This window comes from Onthophagus taurus, chromosome 5, assembly GCF_036711975.1.
Source record: "Onthophagus taurus isolate NC chromosome 5, IU_Otau_3.0, whole genome shotgun sequence".
In the NCBI taxonomy this organism is placed as follows: domain Eukaryota; kingdom Metazoa; phylum Arthropoda; class Insecta; order Coleoptera; family Scarabaeidae; genus Onthophagus; species Onthophagus taurus.
Genome location: NC_091970.1, coordinates 5284382 through 5299649, shown reverse-complemented (window position 1 = coordinate 5299649; position 15268 = coordinate 5284382). Strand labels below are relative to the sequence as shown.

At 33.0% G+C, this 15268-nt stretch overlaps 1 protein-coding gene across 3 annotated transcripts in view; it reads left to right on the top strand.

The window, feature by feature from the left end:
• The window catches only part of LOC111426225 (transcription factor hamlet-like), a 48644-nt gene extending 33648 nt beyond the window's left edge, over positions 1-14996 (top strand). For 2 of the 3 annotated variants that reach the window (XM_023060653.2, XM_023060654.2), the window contains exons 3-7: positions 4880-5138; positions 8971-9076; positions 12183-12339; positions 12422-12592; positions 12654-14996. In XM_023060653.2, coding sequence (XP_022916421.2) covers positions 4880-5138; positions 8971-9076; positions 12183-12339; positions 12422-12592; positions 12654-14324 — 2364 coding nt within the window. In that variant the 3' untranslated portion in view covers positions 14325-14996. The remainder of the gene's footprint in view (positions 1-4879; positions 5139-8970; positions 9077-12182; positions 12340-12421; positions 12593-12653) is intronic. The other variant, XM_023060655.2, reaches the window with a different exon arrangement.
• The last annotated feature ends 272 nt before the right edge of the window (positions 14997-15268 follow it).

Below are 15268 nucleotides of genomic sequence, written 5' to 3'. Positions count from 1 at the left end.
AGATGTCAAAGATGTTCCAATTAAATTTATGGAATATAAAAATAAATTCACCCCTAAATATTTTTTGTTATTAATTATTGAGTGCGTTTTGGGCACGATTTGTTATCAAAACTTTTGGTGCGACCTTAAAATTTTAATTCTCACGTTTCCGATCACATCCTCTCCGATTTATTTTTGAATTCGAAAAGAACCGAAAATCGAGACGTTTTAAAATCTAGGTCGTTTTGTAACAAGCTTATTAACGCTTCGACGATTTTCAATTGAATGTAAGATATGTCTTTCCCCGAATACGATGATGGTTTAGGTGTTGAATTGTCCCTTTACAAATAGTCCCAGGCAGATGTGGAAACCGAAAATTATTGACAATCTAAATAAACTTAATCAAGAAAGCAATATAATTGTAATTAAGTAGCGATAAAATCACCCTTGTTACAAATATTCGATTAAGTCATGGGCAACATGTTGCGAGGACGAAGATTATTGTGTCGTACATCAACTGACATCTGTCCATGAAGTTGACCTCTGCCAGTAAGGGCCTTATCTATAGCGACGACGTTTTCTCCCCTCTCATAAACGATTATGAAGGAACCCTCGAAAGAATCTTACATGCCATCAATTATCAGCTCGTTGTTTTGACGTTTGGGAAATAACTTTTCGCGTTCCATAAATTACTTTCTGAATCTTCTGAATTTGATGTTCCGAAAACGTAATTTTCTCAACATTGCGGAAGAAATTGTCTAATTTTTAAAATTAGGGCCTCTAACAAAGGTTTGTTGAGATTTTTTGAACCTTTAAAAATGTTGGGTTGAGTTCAATAATAATTATCTCGAGAACGAATGGAAATTTTTAAATACGGGTTTTTTCATCAAAAAGTACACACTTTCCTTTATAAGTAAAGATAATTTCATTAATATATCTTAAGAATTCGATTTTTTTAAAATTATTAAAAAACTTGCTAATTTCTTCAAGTCATAAGAATTTTGGTTGAATTCAACAATAATTATCTCAAAAACGGATGGATATTTCTAAATTCGGGTTTCTTCATCAAATAGTACACACTTTCCTCTATAAGTGAAGATAATTTCATTAATATATCTTAAGAATTCGATTTTTTAAAAATTATTAAAAAACTTGCTAATTTCTTCAAGTCCTAAGAACTTTGGTTGAATTCAACAATAATTATCTCAAAAACGGATGGATATTTCTAAATTCGGGTTTCTTCATCAAATAATACACACTTTCCTCTATAAGTGAAGATAATTTCATTAATATATCTTAAGAATTCGATTTTTTAAAAATTATTAAAAAACTTGCTAATTTCTTCAAGTCCTAAGAACTTTGGTTGAAGTCAACAATAATTATCTCAAAAACGGATGGATATTTCTAAATTCGGGTTTCTTCATCAAATAGTACACACTTTCTTCTATAGGTGAAGATAATTTCATCATTACATCTTAAGAATGCGATAAGATATCTTAAGAATTATTGTTTTCCGAATCTTTTGAATTTGATGTTCCAAAAACGTAATTTTGTGAACTCTGGAGAAGAGATTGTCTAATTTTAAAGAATGGGGCCCCTAACAAAGAAGATTTTTTGAATCGGAGAGCCAAAGTGAGACGTTGACAAATATATTTCGAGACCTTGGCGCGTTACAAAAGGAAAGATGTCCCGGTAGCGACACCTGAGGATTACGACGTGGTTCTTTAGTGGGCGAGAATGACCCAAAGGCGAAAGGATGATTCCCAAACGGTTGACACCTCCGAAAAAGACCGCATGCTGCGCTTAAACTGACAGACATGTTAAAGCTTTAATGTAAGGACTTAGAAGCGTTCTTAAGAACTTTACCGACATTTCATTTTAATTTTTATCTCTATTTTTTTGATTCACACCCAAAATCAAATCAAATCAATCTTTTCCCATCCTAATAAAATAAATTGTTATTGGCCAATGAGATTATCGACATCTGCCGTCGAAAAATGCATCTCCCCGGGATGACGGGAACCCAGTTCGGTTCAAAGACAAAGTGGCGAACATTACGAAGGGTTTTGATAAATGGGGACGTTAAAAACAACCGGACACGTGTCCCAAAGTGGACAAGTGTCCAAACTGCAATTAAGCCCCTTTTACAAATCATTCTTATCGCCCAAAAAAAATTTTAACCATCTATACGCGAGTATCAAAACTACTCGTTTTAAATTAACCTTTCTTACGTTAAATTCGATTGGTTCCCCTCCAATTCAAGGCGGGACTTCTATTGAGGTAAAAACCAAAGGTGTACGAGTTTCGGCTTACCGCCAACAGATGTCGCGAGGGTATCCGATTAAAAAAAAACTTGTAGTTAGGGTGAAAACAAGATCATAGACGGTGCCGGTTAGGGGAAGAACAAAGTAGGCGCCTTAATTGATAGAGGCAACACCCTCTTGCGGCCTAATGGATGACCTCTTACGATGGGATCATTAAATTTTCGGTTGATGGGACGATTAAGCTGCTGGGCGAGAGGTTTTTGGGGTCGCGTGGTTAACGATGAATGCACGTTTTAAGGATAGGGGGAACGGTAAATAAGTTAATTCCGATAGAACGGGACGTTTTTCTGTGATTGTTTCGTAGCTTTTCGGTTCGAAGCGACGATTAATTGACGTTTCAACGGTTAAGTGTCGGTCGCAATTCGTCACGCATGACTTGATACAGAGTTTCCATAACGTTACTTTTGTTTTGTATCTCTTGTTTTTCTACATTTTCTTTTTCTTTATTTCAAATGTTTTTCGTTGATGTTTGCAATCGGTTTTACAACTTCCTTTGAATAAATTTCGTTTCATAATCGATCCTTTTTACATGCCAATACAGAAAAAATTCATTTTTTTTTATTTATGTCATAAATTGTCTTGAATTTTCTTAAATTGCCGTACTATTCACAGGGAAATCACTTTATACTAGTAAACAGTGACATCTAGCAAAAATTTTGAAAAATGTTTCAAATAAAAGTTATTTCTTTTATAACTCTAAACAACTTTTATTTAAAAAAAATGTTGACACAACTCTTAATTATTGAGATAACCTCAAAAAATTTAATTTTTATATCAGTGTACAGCGCCTTCCAGCAAAAATTTTGAAAAATGTTTCAAATGAAACTTATTTGCTTTATAATTGTAAACAATTTTTATTAAAAAATTTTTTTGATACAACTCTTAATTATTGAGATAACCTCAAAAAATTTAATTTTTATATCAGTGTACAGCGCCTTCCAGCAAAAATTTTGAAAAATGTTTCAAATGAAACTTATTTGCTTTATAATTGTAAACAATTTTTATTAAAAAAATTTTTTGATACAACTCTTAATTATTGAGATAACCTCAAAAAATTTATTTTTTATATCAGTGTACAGCGCCTTCTCGCAAAAATTTCGAAAAATGTTTTAAACGAAAATTATATTTCATTTAATTATAAACAAATTTTACTTGAGAGATTTTTCGATACAACACATATTTATTATAGCAAGAATATTCAATTTTGCTATTTTGGGGATTTTCTCTTTATCACTAGAAAATCATTTTAACTAAACTAAATCTGTTTATGGATAATGTCTTTTTAGTTTGTAATAAACAATTTTTTCCTAAAAAACTTTTCTCCATCACCTTTCATTCTTGAGTTATGATCGATTTTAATACCTAAGTACTCAGTTTTGACATTTTTGGGATTTTCTCTTTATCACTAGAAAATCATTATATCTAAACTAAATTTGTTTATGGATGATGTGTTTTTAGTTCATAATAAACAATTTATTTCAAATAAACTTTTCTCCATCACCTTTCATTCTTGAGTTATGATCGATTTTAATACCTAAGTACTCAGTTTTGACATTTTTGGGATTTTCTCTTTATCACTAGAAAATCATTATATCTAAACTAAATTTGTTTATGGATGATGTGTTTTTAGTTCATAATAAACAATTTATTTCAAATAAACTTTTCTCCATCACCTTTCATTCTTGAGTTATGATCGATTTTAATACCTAAGTACTCAGTTTTGACATTTTGGGGATTTTCTCTTTATCACTAGAAAATCATTATATCTAAACTAAATTTATTTATGGATGATGTGTTTTTAGTTCATAATAAACAATTTATTTCAAATAAACTTTTCTCCATCACCTTTCATTCTTGAGTTATGATCGATTTTAATACCTAAGTACTCAGTTTTGACATTTTGGGGATTTTCTCTTTATCACTAGAAAATCATTATATCTAAACTAAATTTGTTTATGGATGATGTGTTTGTAGTTCATAATAAACAATTTATTTCAAATAAACTTTTCTCCATCACTTTTAATTTTTGAGATTTAATCGATTTTAATAATAACAATTATGTAGCTAGAAATTATACTTTATATTGATGATTTTGAGTGGTTGTAATAAATGTTGTCTATCATTCAATCACCCCACATAAAAAAGCGTAAAAGTCGAGTACTCCAGTCCTCTTAATTTAAAATATATTAAAATATGGAATAAATTTAATAATTTCCTGTTAAGAGATAGAAACATGGGTTCGGGGTCCGTTACATCATCAATACATAGGCGACTCGTTTAAGATACACCTGATATCGCTAATTAGACTATAGCCGAGTGACTTTCGATACCCAGAACTGGCGGGCAAAACGAGACAAACGAGGGTACGGGCGATTTATCTGCTTCTGCAATTAATAATTAACAATTTCCTGGCGAATTTGGAGCACGCCTCGGCCGAACATATCTATATTTAGATCGATTCGTTTCGAACGTGAACGGTTTAGCGTTAAGTAATAACATCTGCGGAGATCGGAATTAAATTAAAACCAAAAAAATTATTTTATATATAAAATTAATAATGTTTTATTTAATTTTAGATCGTCGCTGGGACGAGAGTTCGCGGATGGTTAGATGGATCCTCGGACAGTCAGAATTGGTTAAAATTGATAAGGAGTTCAACAGGGAAATCTTCTTGTAATGTTAGGCATTGTTTGCAAGGTGGGCAACTTTGGTACGAAGTCACAACTAATATAACACCGGGAGAAGAATTAATTTTAGAACCGAAAGAGCCGTTAAATCTTCAAGATATGTTTGGAGATTCCACTTCAGCCGATGAAAGATCTGATAGGGAAACTGGTGGGTGTCTGTTATAATTAAATTTAACGGTTTAATTCCATGAAATTCACACGGTTTTATTTTATTCTTTTTTCTTTTCACTCGAGTGATTCGGTACCTTATGGTATTTTAATAAAACCCTAAAAAGATACAACGCACCTGTGACTTTTTAGATCCTTATGGTGGTCATCAACGCGTGACAAGAAACGGAATCGAATCGATTTTTACCCTTGTTTTTCCACCAACTTTACAAGCTGATATCTTTGTTGTCTTTGGAGGTATCGAAATATTAAATGTACCAATAAAAAACCTGTTGCACCTTAAAATTATCAAACTTCAAGGCCGCGTGTAGCCGTTATGAAAGTTATGACGTTGTAAACATATATATAAGGTAATTATAGCTGATTTTTGCAGTTTTTGGGGGGAAAATGCTCGTGTAACCATGCGATCTACTAAAGTTATATACCATTATATAGAGCGGAAAATTCTCTATATGTTATATATGGTTACCGAGTTTCGTCCGTATCATATAAGAAAGCTATGACGTCATAAACATGTATATTCGGCAATTATACGCGGTTTTCGTAGTTTTTTGGGGAAAAGTTCTTGTGTAACCATCCAAACTATTAATGTTATATACCATTATATAGATCAGAAAATTTCCTATTAATTATATATGGACAATGACTTTCGTCCGTATCATATAAGAAAGCTATGACGTCATAAACATATATATTCGGCAATTATACGCTGTTTTCGCAGTTTTTGGGAAGAAAATGCTCTTGTAACCATACGATCTACTAAATTTATATACCATAATATAGAGCGGAAAATTCTTTATATGTTGTATATGGTTACCGAGTTTCGTCCGTATCATATAAGAAAGCTATGACGTCATAAACATGTATACTCGGCAATTATACGCGGTTTTCGTATTTTTTTGGGGAAAAAATTCTTGTGTAACCATCCAAACTATTAATGTTATATACCATTGTATTGATCAGAAAATTTCCTATAAATTATATATGGACATTGAGTTTCGTCGATATCATATGAGAAAGCTATGACGTCATAAACATAAATATTCGGCAATTATACGCTGTTTTCGCAGTTTTTGGGAAGAAAATGCTCTTGTAACCATGCGATTTACTAAATTTATATACCATTATATAAAGCGGAAAATTCTTTATATGTTGTATATGGTTACCGAGTTTCGTCCATATCATATAAGAAAGCTATGACGTCATAAACATGTATATTCGGCAATTATATGCGGTTTTCGTAATTTTTTGGGGAAAAATTCTTGTGTAACCATCCAAACTATTAATGTTATATACCATTGTATAGATCAGAAAATTTCCTATAAATTATATATGGACATTCAGTTTCGTCCGTATCATATAAGAAAGCTATGACGTCATAAACATATATATTCGGCAATTATACGCTGTTTTCGCAGTTTTTGGGAAGAAAATGCTCTTGTAACCATGCGATCTATTAAATTTATATACCATAATATAGAGCGGAAAATTCTTTATATGTTGTATATGGTTATCGAGTTTCGTCCGTATCATATAAGAAAGCTATGACGTCATAAACATGTATATTCGGCAATTATACAGTTTTTGGGAAGAAAATGCTCTTGTAACCATGCGATCTACTAAATTTATATACCATTATATAGAGCGGAAAATTCTCTATATGGTGTATATGGTTACCGAGTTTCGTCCGTATCATATAAGAAAGTTATGACACCTTAAACATTTATATATGGCAATTATACGTGGTTTTCGTAGTTTTTTGGTGGAAAATTCTTGTGTAACCATCCAATTTTCTAAAGTTATATACCATTGTATAGAGCGGGAAATTTTTTATAGATTCTATATGATCATAGAGTTTCGACCTTATCATATAAGAAAGTTATCACGCTGTAAACAATCACATACTGCAATTATACACTGTTTTCGTAGTTTTTGGGGGGAAAATGCTTAGGTAATTATGCAATCTATTAAAGTTATATACCATTGTATAGAGCGGAAAATTTCCAATAGATTCTATATGATCATGGAGTTTCGTCTGTATCATATAAGAAAGTTATGACGCTGAAAACATTCATATACTCCAATTATACACAGTTATCGCAGTTTTTATGGTGAAAATGCTTAGATAACCATGCTATCTATTAAAGTTATATACCATTGTATAGAGCAGGAAATTTCCTATAAGTTCTATATGATCACGGAGTTTCGCCTATATCATACAAGAAAGTTTTGACGTCATAAAGATTTATATATAGTTTGATAATTTTGAATTGATTTAGTGCACTGCGACGTTCTTTATTTTTTTTTTCACTTTTGAGATCAAATTAACAATTCAAACCGGGGTTTTATACAAAGAAAAGATGAATCTTTCTAATGGTGCATTTAATATTCATCTATATCTAAAGACAACGAAGATATCGGTTTATAAACTTTATTGCTGTCGCCGCACGGGTGTCGAATTGATAAATCGCCGGCTAAACGCGTTATTATAACCCAACCGTAAAAAAAATAATAAAAAAATGAGGCAGCATATAAAGTCATCATCAGTTTTGAATGGAAACGCCTTTGACATATGTATTCGGTATGGATCATTACGCGAACAATGAGATAAACACGATTGGGGATCGCTCACAATAGAGAGAAAGGGGTTGAAATCAATCCCCTAAGATTCATTTTAAAACCAAACCCCCAGCTGTTTCATTTCGATATTTATTTAGATAACGCAATATTTTTTTTGTCCAAGTAAATTCTTTTTATTGAAACGATAATGTATGTAAACGACTTTAAAGGGTCATATGGTGCCGTATGAGTCCGTTTCGGTAAAACGAGCAAAACGAGGAACAGGACAGATGTTTTTGTACAAAGTCAGGTGTAGCTCAACCTTTCGACCCAACGGTCAGATTTTAATCGACCTGTTTGTGAATCACGCGATGTGGCGTATTTTTTTTACAGTTAAATAATTTCTTTTTTGTTCTACAAAGTAAATTTCTCCCATGCTTAAATTATTTCGATACGTAACGTTATCGCACGTCATCAGGGATTATGATTACCTCGTCCCATTGTCACATAACCCTTTTTACATTAACCATTTGAACGACGCCCCAAAAGGGGTGTCAAAAAAAATTATTTATCACCCGGGCGTGTGCCCAACTTTACGCAATAACCATTGTACCAAAATGATGATTGATAATCTTATTTTTCTCAAAGTGAAAATAAAATTTAACGATTTTAGGCACGAGACAGGAAACCGCAAAACAATTTCGTGATTTTTTTTTCCCCGGTATCAATTAAAGTGTCAAATGGAGAGAGTCAAAAGCCAGGTGCTCTTGCGGATATGGTCACCTCATTTCCTATGTTAGGGGGTGAAATCAAGTTCGATATCGAGCAATCAAAGTTACCAACCTTCTTTAGTAACGAAAAAAATGTGTGTAGGGGGCACAAACATCAACATAAACCATCCAATAAGGTCACAGGTGATATACGCGATAACTACCCTCGAAAAAGACCCCCTTTTAACTTTACCCAAGTATTCGGTGCGTTGAGTCTCACTCGGTGATGTGAACCTGTAGATTCACATTGTTATTAGGATCGTGCTTGTTAGTGACTAATTTCTTATTATTACAACTCTCGGTACTAACTAAGAAAGTTTCTTGTTTCCGTTGAAGCCGCCCATAAGTTTTTGAATAGAATTACAAATATTTCTTGACTTAACGAAAACTTTTTTCGTGGGAATCATTTCATTGTTACAAACTTGTAATTTAAAATTTCTAAATTGGAGTGAATTTTTTGTTTGATTCGTGCGCTATTTTTAGCTTCCCAACATTCCGGAACCGTCGAAGACGAACGGGAGGACGCCGAAGAAGATGAGAACGAAAGTAGATGTAGCGTTTGCGATCAACCGTTCGCTGATGTTGATAAGTAAGTTTTTTTTGTACTCCTAAGGGAATAATAATATAATAACGCGTAGAGGGATTATTACCGTAAAATCAACAGCCCCTAACAAAGCAAACACAACCTTAATAACTTTCGAACACGCGAAAAACTTGATACCCCATTATTTTATATCTTGTCACCTTCATAAATCACTTTAGTTACGGATGTTCCACTCAATTACTTATGAAACGATAAAAATACCTCGTTTTAGCATTAAAAAGTTAAAAAATAACGATAATTTAGACTTAATGCAGTTGTTCAGTAAGTTCAAAAATTTTTAAAATGTTTTATATTGGTTGGTGTGAGTCAAAATGGTTCTAATTGAGAAAAAACAACCTTAGGATACTTAAGGAGAAAAAAAATTAAAAAAAAAATGATTTTGATGTTTTTTGAGTGTTTCAAAAACACCAGGAAATAGAAAAAGTTGAGTCAAAATGACTCAAATCGATTAAAATCATCTTTGGAATACTTATTAAGAATGAAAGGATTAAGAAAAATGATTCAGACATATTTTGAAAATGTTTCAAAGATACCATAAAATCGAAAAAGTTAATTGGTGAATGTCAAAATGGCTAAAACTGATTAAAACCATCTCTAGGATACTTACTAAAGATGAAAGAAGTAATAAAAGTGATTTTGATATTTTTTGAAAGAATTTTAAAGATGCCAAGGAATAGAAAAAGTTGATTGGTGTGCGTTAAAATGGCTCAAACTGATTGATAATGTATAGAGATGATTTAAATCGATTAAAAATCTTTTTATATCATTTAATAAAAACGAGAGAAGTTAGAAAAATCATTAGGAATGTTTTCCAGAAGATTCAAAGATTTTCGAATACATGAAAAATTGATTGGTGTGAATCAAAATGGTTCTAATTGATAAATAACAACTCTAGGATACTTTCCGAGCATAAAAGAACTAAAAAAAATGATTTTGATGTTTTTACAAATGCTTTAAAGATACCAAGAAATAAAAGAAATTGATAGGTGTGTGTCAAAATGGGTTAAATCGTTTCAAAGCAACTTTAGGATACTTAAAAAGAATAAAAAAATGAATTTGAACGTTTTTGATCATGTTTTTATTATGTCAAAAAGTAGAAAATGTCGATTGGTGAATGTCAAAATGGCTTAAATCGATTGAAAAAATCTTTATATTGTTTAATAAAAGCGAAATAAAGTTAGAAAAGTGAACTGGGATGTTATCGAGCTGATTCAAAAAAATTTTATTTTGGGAAAAGTTGGTTGGTGTGAATTAAAATGGTTTTATTTGATAAAAAAGAAACGTAGGATACTTTGATGTTTCTGCAAATGTTTTTAAATTGTCAAAAAATAGAAAAAATTGATTGGTGTATATCAAAATGTCTGATATGGATTAAAAACGTCCTTATGGTGTTGATTCAAGTGGAAGAAATTAAAAAAAACTTACTGGGAATGTTTCCAGAAGAATCAAAGTGTTTTGAGTCAAACCATCTTGGACAATAATAGTAGTTTAATACTTAATCAAACGAAATCATAGATTTCAACTTAAGCCGAGACACTATATCACCAAAATTATTTACCTTGGCACTATCTAAATCTTCTGAGATGACATCGTACTGATAAGCATCAACCGAGAGGTGTTGAAGGATATGCTGGAGCAGTTCCATAAAGATTAATCAACAGCAGTTGGTCTAAGGATGAATCTTCAAAAGATAAAGATCTGTAGTCCGGACGCTCCCCAGTTTTTGATCAAAAATCATATTATTGAGGTTGTAGAATATTACGTCTACCTTGGTCAGGATGGGCCAAGAAAACCAGACTCCTGCTTACTACTGATAACAATATATAGCCTGGAGGTCAAACCAGCTAAGGTCAAAGCAGACAGCAATACTGAGGATCAGGCTCAGAGACAGAGTTCGTAATGAGGAGATCACATTGGATGATATCAAGAATTGGCTACAAATGGCTTCAAATAAAATCATTCAATCTTTACTCTATCCTAAGCCGAGGTCACTTGCGGGCGAAGCTCTTCAAAATATGTTGTCGAATATTGAAGCTTCTCGGCTTAAATAGATGAAATTTCACCTTCTTCATTTCAAGATAAGCCATTAATTCAAAGATAAGATATGTTGTTAATGATTGCATCGATGTGGTATTAGTTTTAAAGTGTGCTCTAACCTAAGCCGAAGTCACTTTCGTTCGAGGCACTGGTATATTGAACAACACATATTGAAGACATTATTCAGATGAAAGCATATCTTCTTTATTCAAAGTTATGCCGAGGTTGCCGCTATATATGTTCCTCACTGCTTCATCTGTATGGTGTTAATTGTAATGCATCGGCCGCAAGCAACCTTGGCTTAATCAGATAAAATTATACCTCCTCCATGCAATGATAAACGTCAGTAATAATAAGTGTTATCCAATAAACCACTGCCTCGGCCGCAAGCGACCTCGGCTTATATCGTATCATCTAATCAATTTCTTCTATTTCTTGGTATATTTGAAACATTTGTGAAAACATCAAAATCATTTTTTTTAGTTCTTTTATGCTCGGAAAACATCGTAGAGTTGTTAGTTATCGATTAGAACCATTTTGACTCACACCAATCAATTTTTTCTATTTTCCGGTATCTTTGAAACACTTTCAAAAAACATTAAAATTGATTGTTTTTATCCTTTCATTCTTATTAAGTATACTGGAGATGATTTAAGTCAGTTAGAGCCATTTTGACACACACTAATTGACAAATTCCATATTCAAAAATATTTGAATCATCTGGAAAGTACCATCATTAATTTTTGTATCTTCTTAGGGTTATGTCAAGTTACCTCTATGCATTACCAATCAGTTTGAGCCATTTTAACGCACACCAATCAACTTTTTCGATTTTATAGTATCTTTGAAACATTTTCAAAAAATGTCAAAATAATTTTTCTTAATCCTTTCATGCTTATTAAGTATTCTAGAGATGATTTTAATCAATTTGAGCCATTTTGACACTCACCAATCAACTTTTTCTATTTCCTGGTGTTTTTTAAACACTTAAAAAGCACCAAAAATCTTTTTTTTTTAATTTTAATTTTTAAATCTCAATTTTTTTTCTTTTTAGATTAGATGATCACTTAATAACGAAACACAACTACAGAAAAGACGATTATCGTTGCGAGCTGTGCCCAAAAGCTTACTCATTTCGACCAAATTTAATAAAACATCGTTCCGTCGTTCACGGCGAGCACCGGAAATATCACTGCGAAAATTGTACAAAGGTAAGTTTATCGATTAATGAGAGTCTTTGTGAATCCAAAGAAAAAGATGAGACTTTTGGTTGACAATGACTTGGTGTTGCAGGTGTTTACTGACCCGAGTAACTTGCAGAGGCATATCAGGACCCACCACGTGGGTGCGAGAAGCCACGCGTGTCCAGATTGCGGTAAAACATTCGCCACCTCTTCAGGATTGAAGCAGCACACCCATATTCATTCGTCTGTGAAACCATTTCAATGCGAAGTATGCTTTAAAGTGAGTATTAAGAAATTTTCGATAGGAATTTGTAATTAAATCTTTTTTTTTTCATTTTTAGGCGTACACACAATTCTCAAATTTGTGCCGCCACAAACGGATGCACGCCGATTGTCGGATGCAGATTAAATGCGGAAAGTGTGGACAAACATTCTCAACGGTCACTTCATTAACGAAACATAAACGATTTTGCGACTCAACAACTCCGAGTCAGATCACAACACCGAATCAACTCCAAATGAACCCGATTGGAAATAATAACCATTTTTCGATGCATAGACCCCCGGGGTATCACCTCCCGTTTTTCGCGCCCCATTTTTCCCCCGTTCATTTATTATTTCCCCCCGGAAACCTCCAATCCAGTTTTATAACACCCCCACTTTTTAATCAAATGAGTACCGCTAAAGTTGTTAATGAATCGAATTTAAATAACGATGAGGCGAATTTCCAAGATTCTTTGTTGGGGAGAAAAAGGAAAATGGAGGTAACTCCCCCCGTTTTGAAAAAAATTTCGAGATTATCAAGCCCTGAGAGGATCTCGCCGAATACCCCACCTGGCTTAGCTAAGATTAGCCCATCAACGGGAGAGGAGGCCCATTTGGGGCCTTCGCCGGTTAGGCCGGGATTGTGCGGGTTTTTTAGTGGGGGGTCCAAAATTGCGAGTGGATCCGAAGACGAAGAAACGAATCAAATTTCGAAGGTTAATAACGAAAAGTTGTTGAGGATAGAGGAGTTATCGAAATGTTCTTCGAGTAGCGATGACGAGGAGCAAAAACCGCTAGATTTAAGCTTAGGAAAGAAAAATGAAAATAACGTTATAGAAGAAGACGTGGAAGATTTAGCTCAGGAAGACGAAAAAATCGAAATCGTCGAGGTTGAGGACGTCGAAAAACCCTCACTCAAAGAAGACAACTTTGAACGAAATAAACCAACGATGGTTTACCCCAGACCGATTCATCCGATGTTTATGGATATATACAGACCAAATTTTAGCTTCCAAAATCACCCCCATCCATTTGGGCCCCCCACAAGATTCCCGTTTCTTAATCCTTTACAACAACAGCGAAATTACGACTTATTAAGACCGAATCTCCAATCGTTTCCGAATTTAAAACCGTACGATGTACTCCCAACTCAAAATCCTTTAGTACACCCCGGAAAAATAAAAGATCGTTACGCTTGCAAGTTCTGCGGAAAAGTTTTTCCAAGAAGTGCGAATTTAACGCGTCATTTAAGAACACACACAGGTGAACAACCTTATAAATGCCGGTATTGCGAGAGATCGTTTAGTATTTCGAGTAATCTCCAACGACACGTGAGGAATATCCACAATAAAGAGAAACCGTTTAAATGTCCTTTATGCGATCGCTGTTTTGGGCAACAAACCAATTTAGATCGGCATTTAAAGAAGCACGAATCCGATGATGGGACCGGAACTGTAGCTGTTGCGGATTCGCCGGGGAGTAGCAACGAAAATGATCGCGAGGATGCGTGTTTCGATGAAATTCGGAGTTTTATGGGAAAAGTGACGTATTCTGGAATGGAACATTTCAATCAAACCCGGTTGTACACCCCGCCGAGTAACCAAAACGTTTCGAAAGACGATGACGACTCCGAAACGTACTCGGAGAGCTCGCCCCCCGAAGATTACTCAACGAAAATCGACATCAAACAAGAAAAGGATGAGATTATTAATAACAACGACCAAAATTTAGAGATATCCACGGTTTAGTGTAGATTATTTCGAGAAAATTAACAGTTCCTACACTTCTTATTCGGATTTTTAATCACCGACTTTTTCCTTCTTATAGGGCACTTAAATCTCTTTATAAAAAGTTTTAAAAGTAAATAAAATTAAAAAGGAAACACAAATTTGTAGGTACGCAACGAAATAACGAAAAAACAGTGATGAAAAGGATATTGTTGTTGAATTAATTCGTCTTAACACGTAATTAAAAAGTGAAGTAAGGTTTTTTTGTACATAGTATAAATAATTAAATATTTTAAACAATTTTTTTTTAATTTTAAACGTTTAAGTTTTTGTATATATTGGGTGCAATAAGAAACCCGAATTTAATGGATTTCGATTCAAAAAATGTTTAAAATAGATACGGGTCGAAATCCGATGTAGGAGGATTAAAAATTAAAATAAAAATAATGTACGTAGTTTATATTAATAAAAAAGGGATTAGATTTAAATCTTTTAAACCAAAAAAACCAAAGTTTTAATTTAATTATAATTTTCTTATTTTACGCACGTTTAATTTTATTCTTTTAATTATTTACTAATATTGTTAATAAATTAAACATTTTTAATTATTGTAAACGAAAATTGTATCCAATTGATACTTAAAACCTTAAAAATATGATACTATCGAAATAAAAACTTTATTACAAATCGTAATTTATTAATTTTTCTTTCTTTGAATAATTGTTGTTTCTTCCGGCTCGGTTTAATGGATCAATAAATGTTATTGTTGGCAAATTAATTCCCATTCAGAGCAACATACATCGAACGCTTTATCGACTCTTCGTACACAACGACTCTCTGCGGATGGTCGAACTCGTTCTCTGCGGTTGCCGCAATCGTAAATATTTACGATCTACGTGTAATTACTAATAAAAACAGGTAAAACACACGTTCTAACGTCTAATCTTTTGATGGGGATTCTTTTT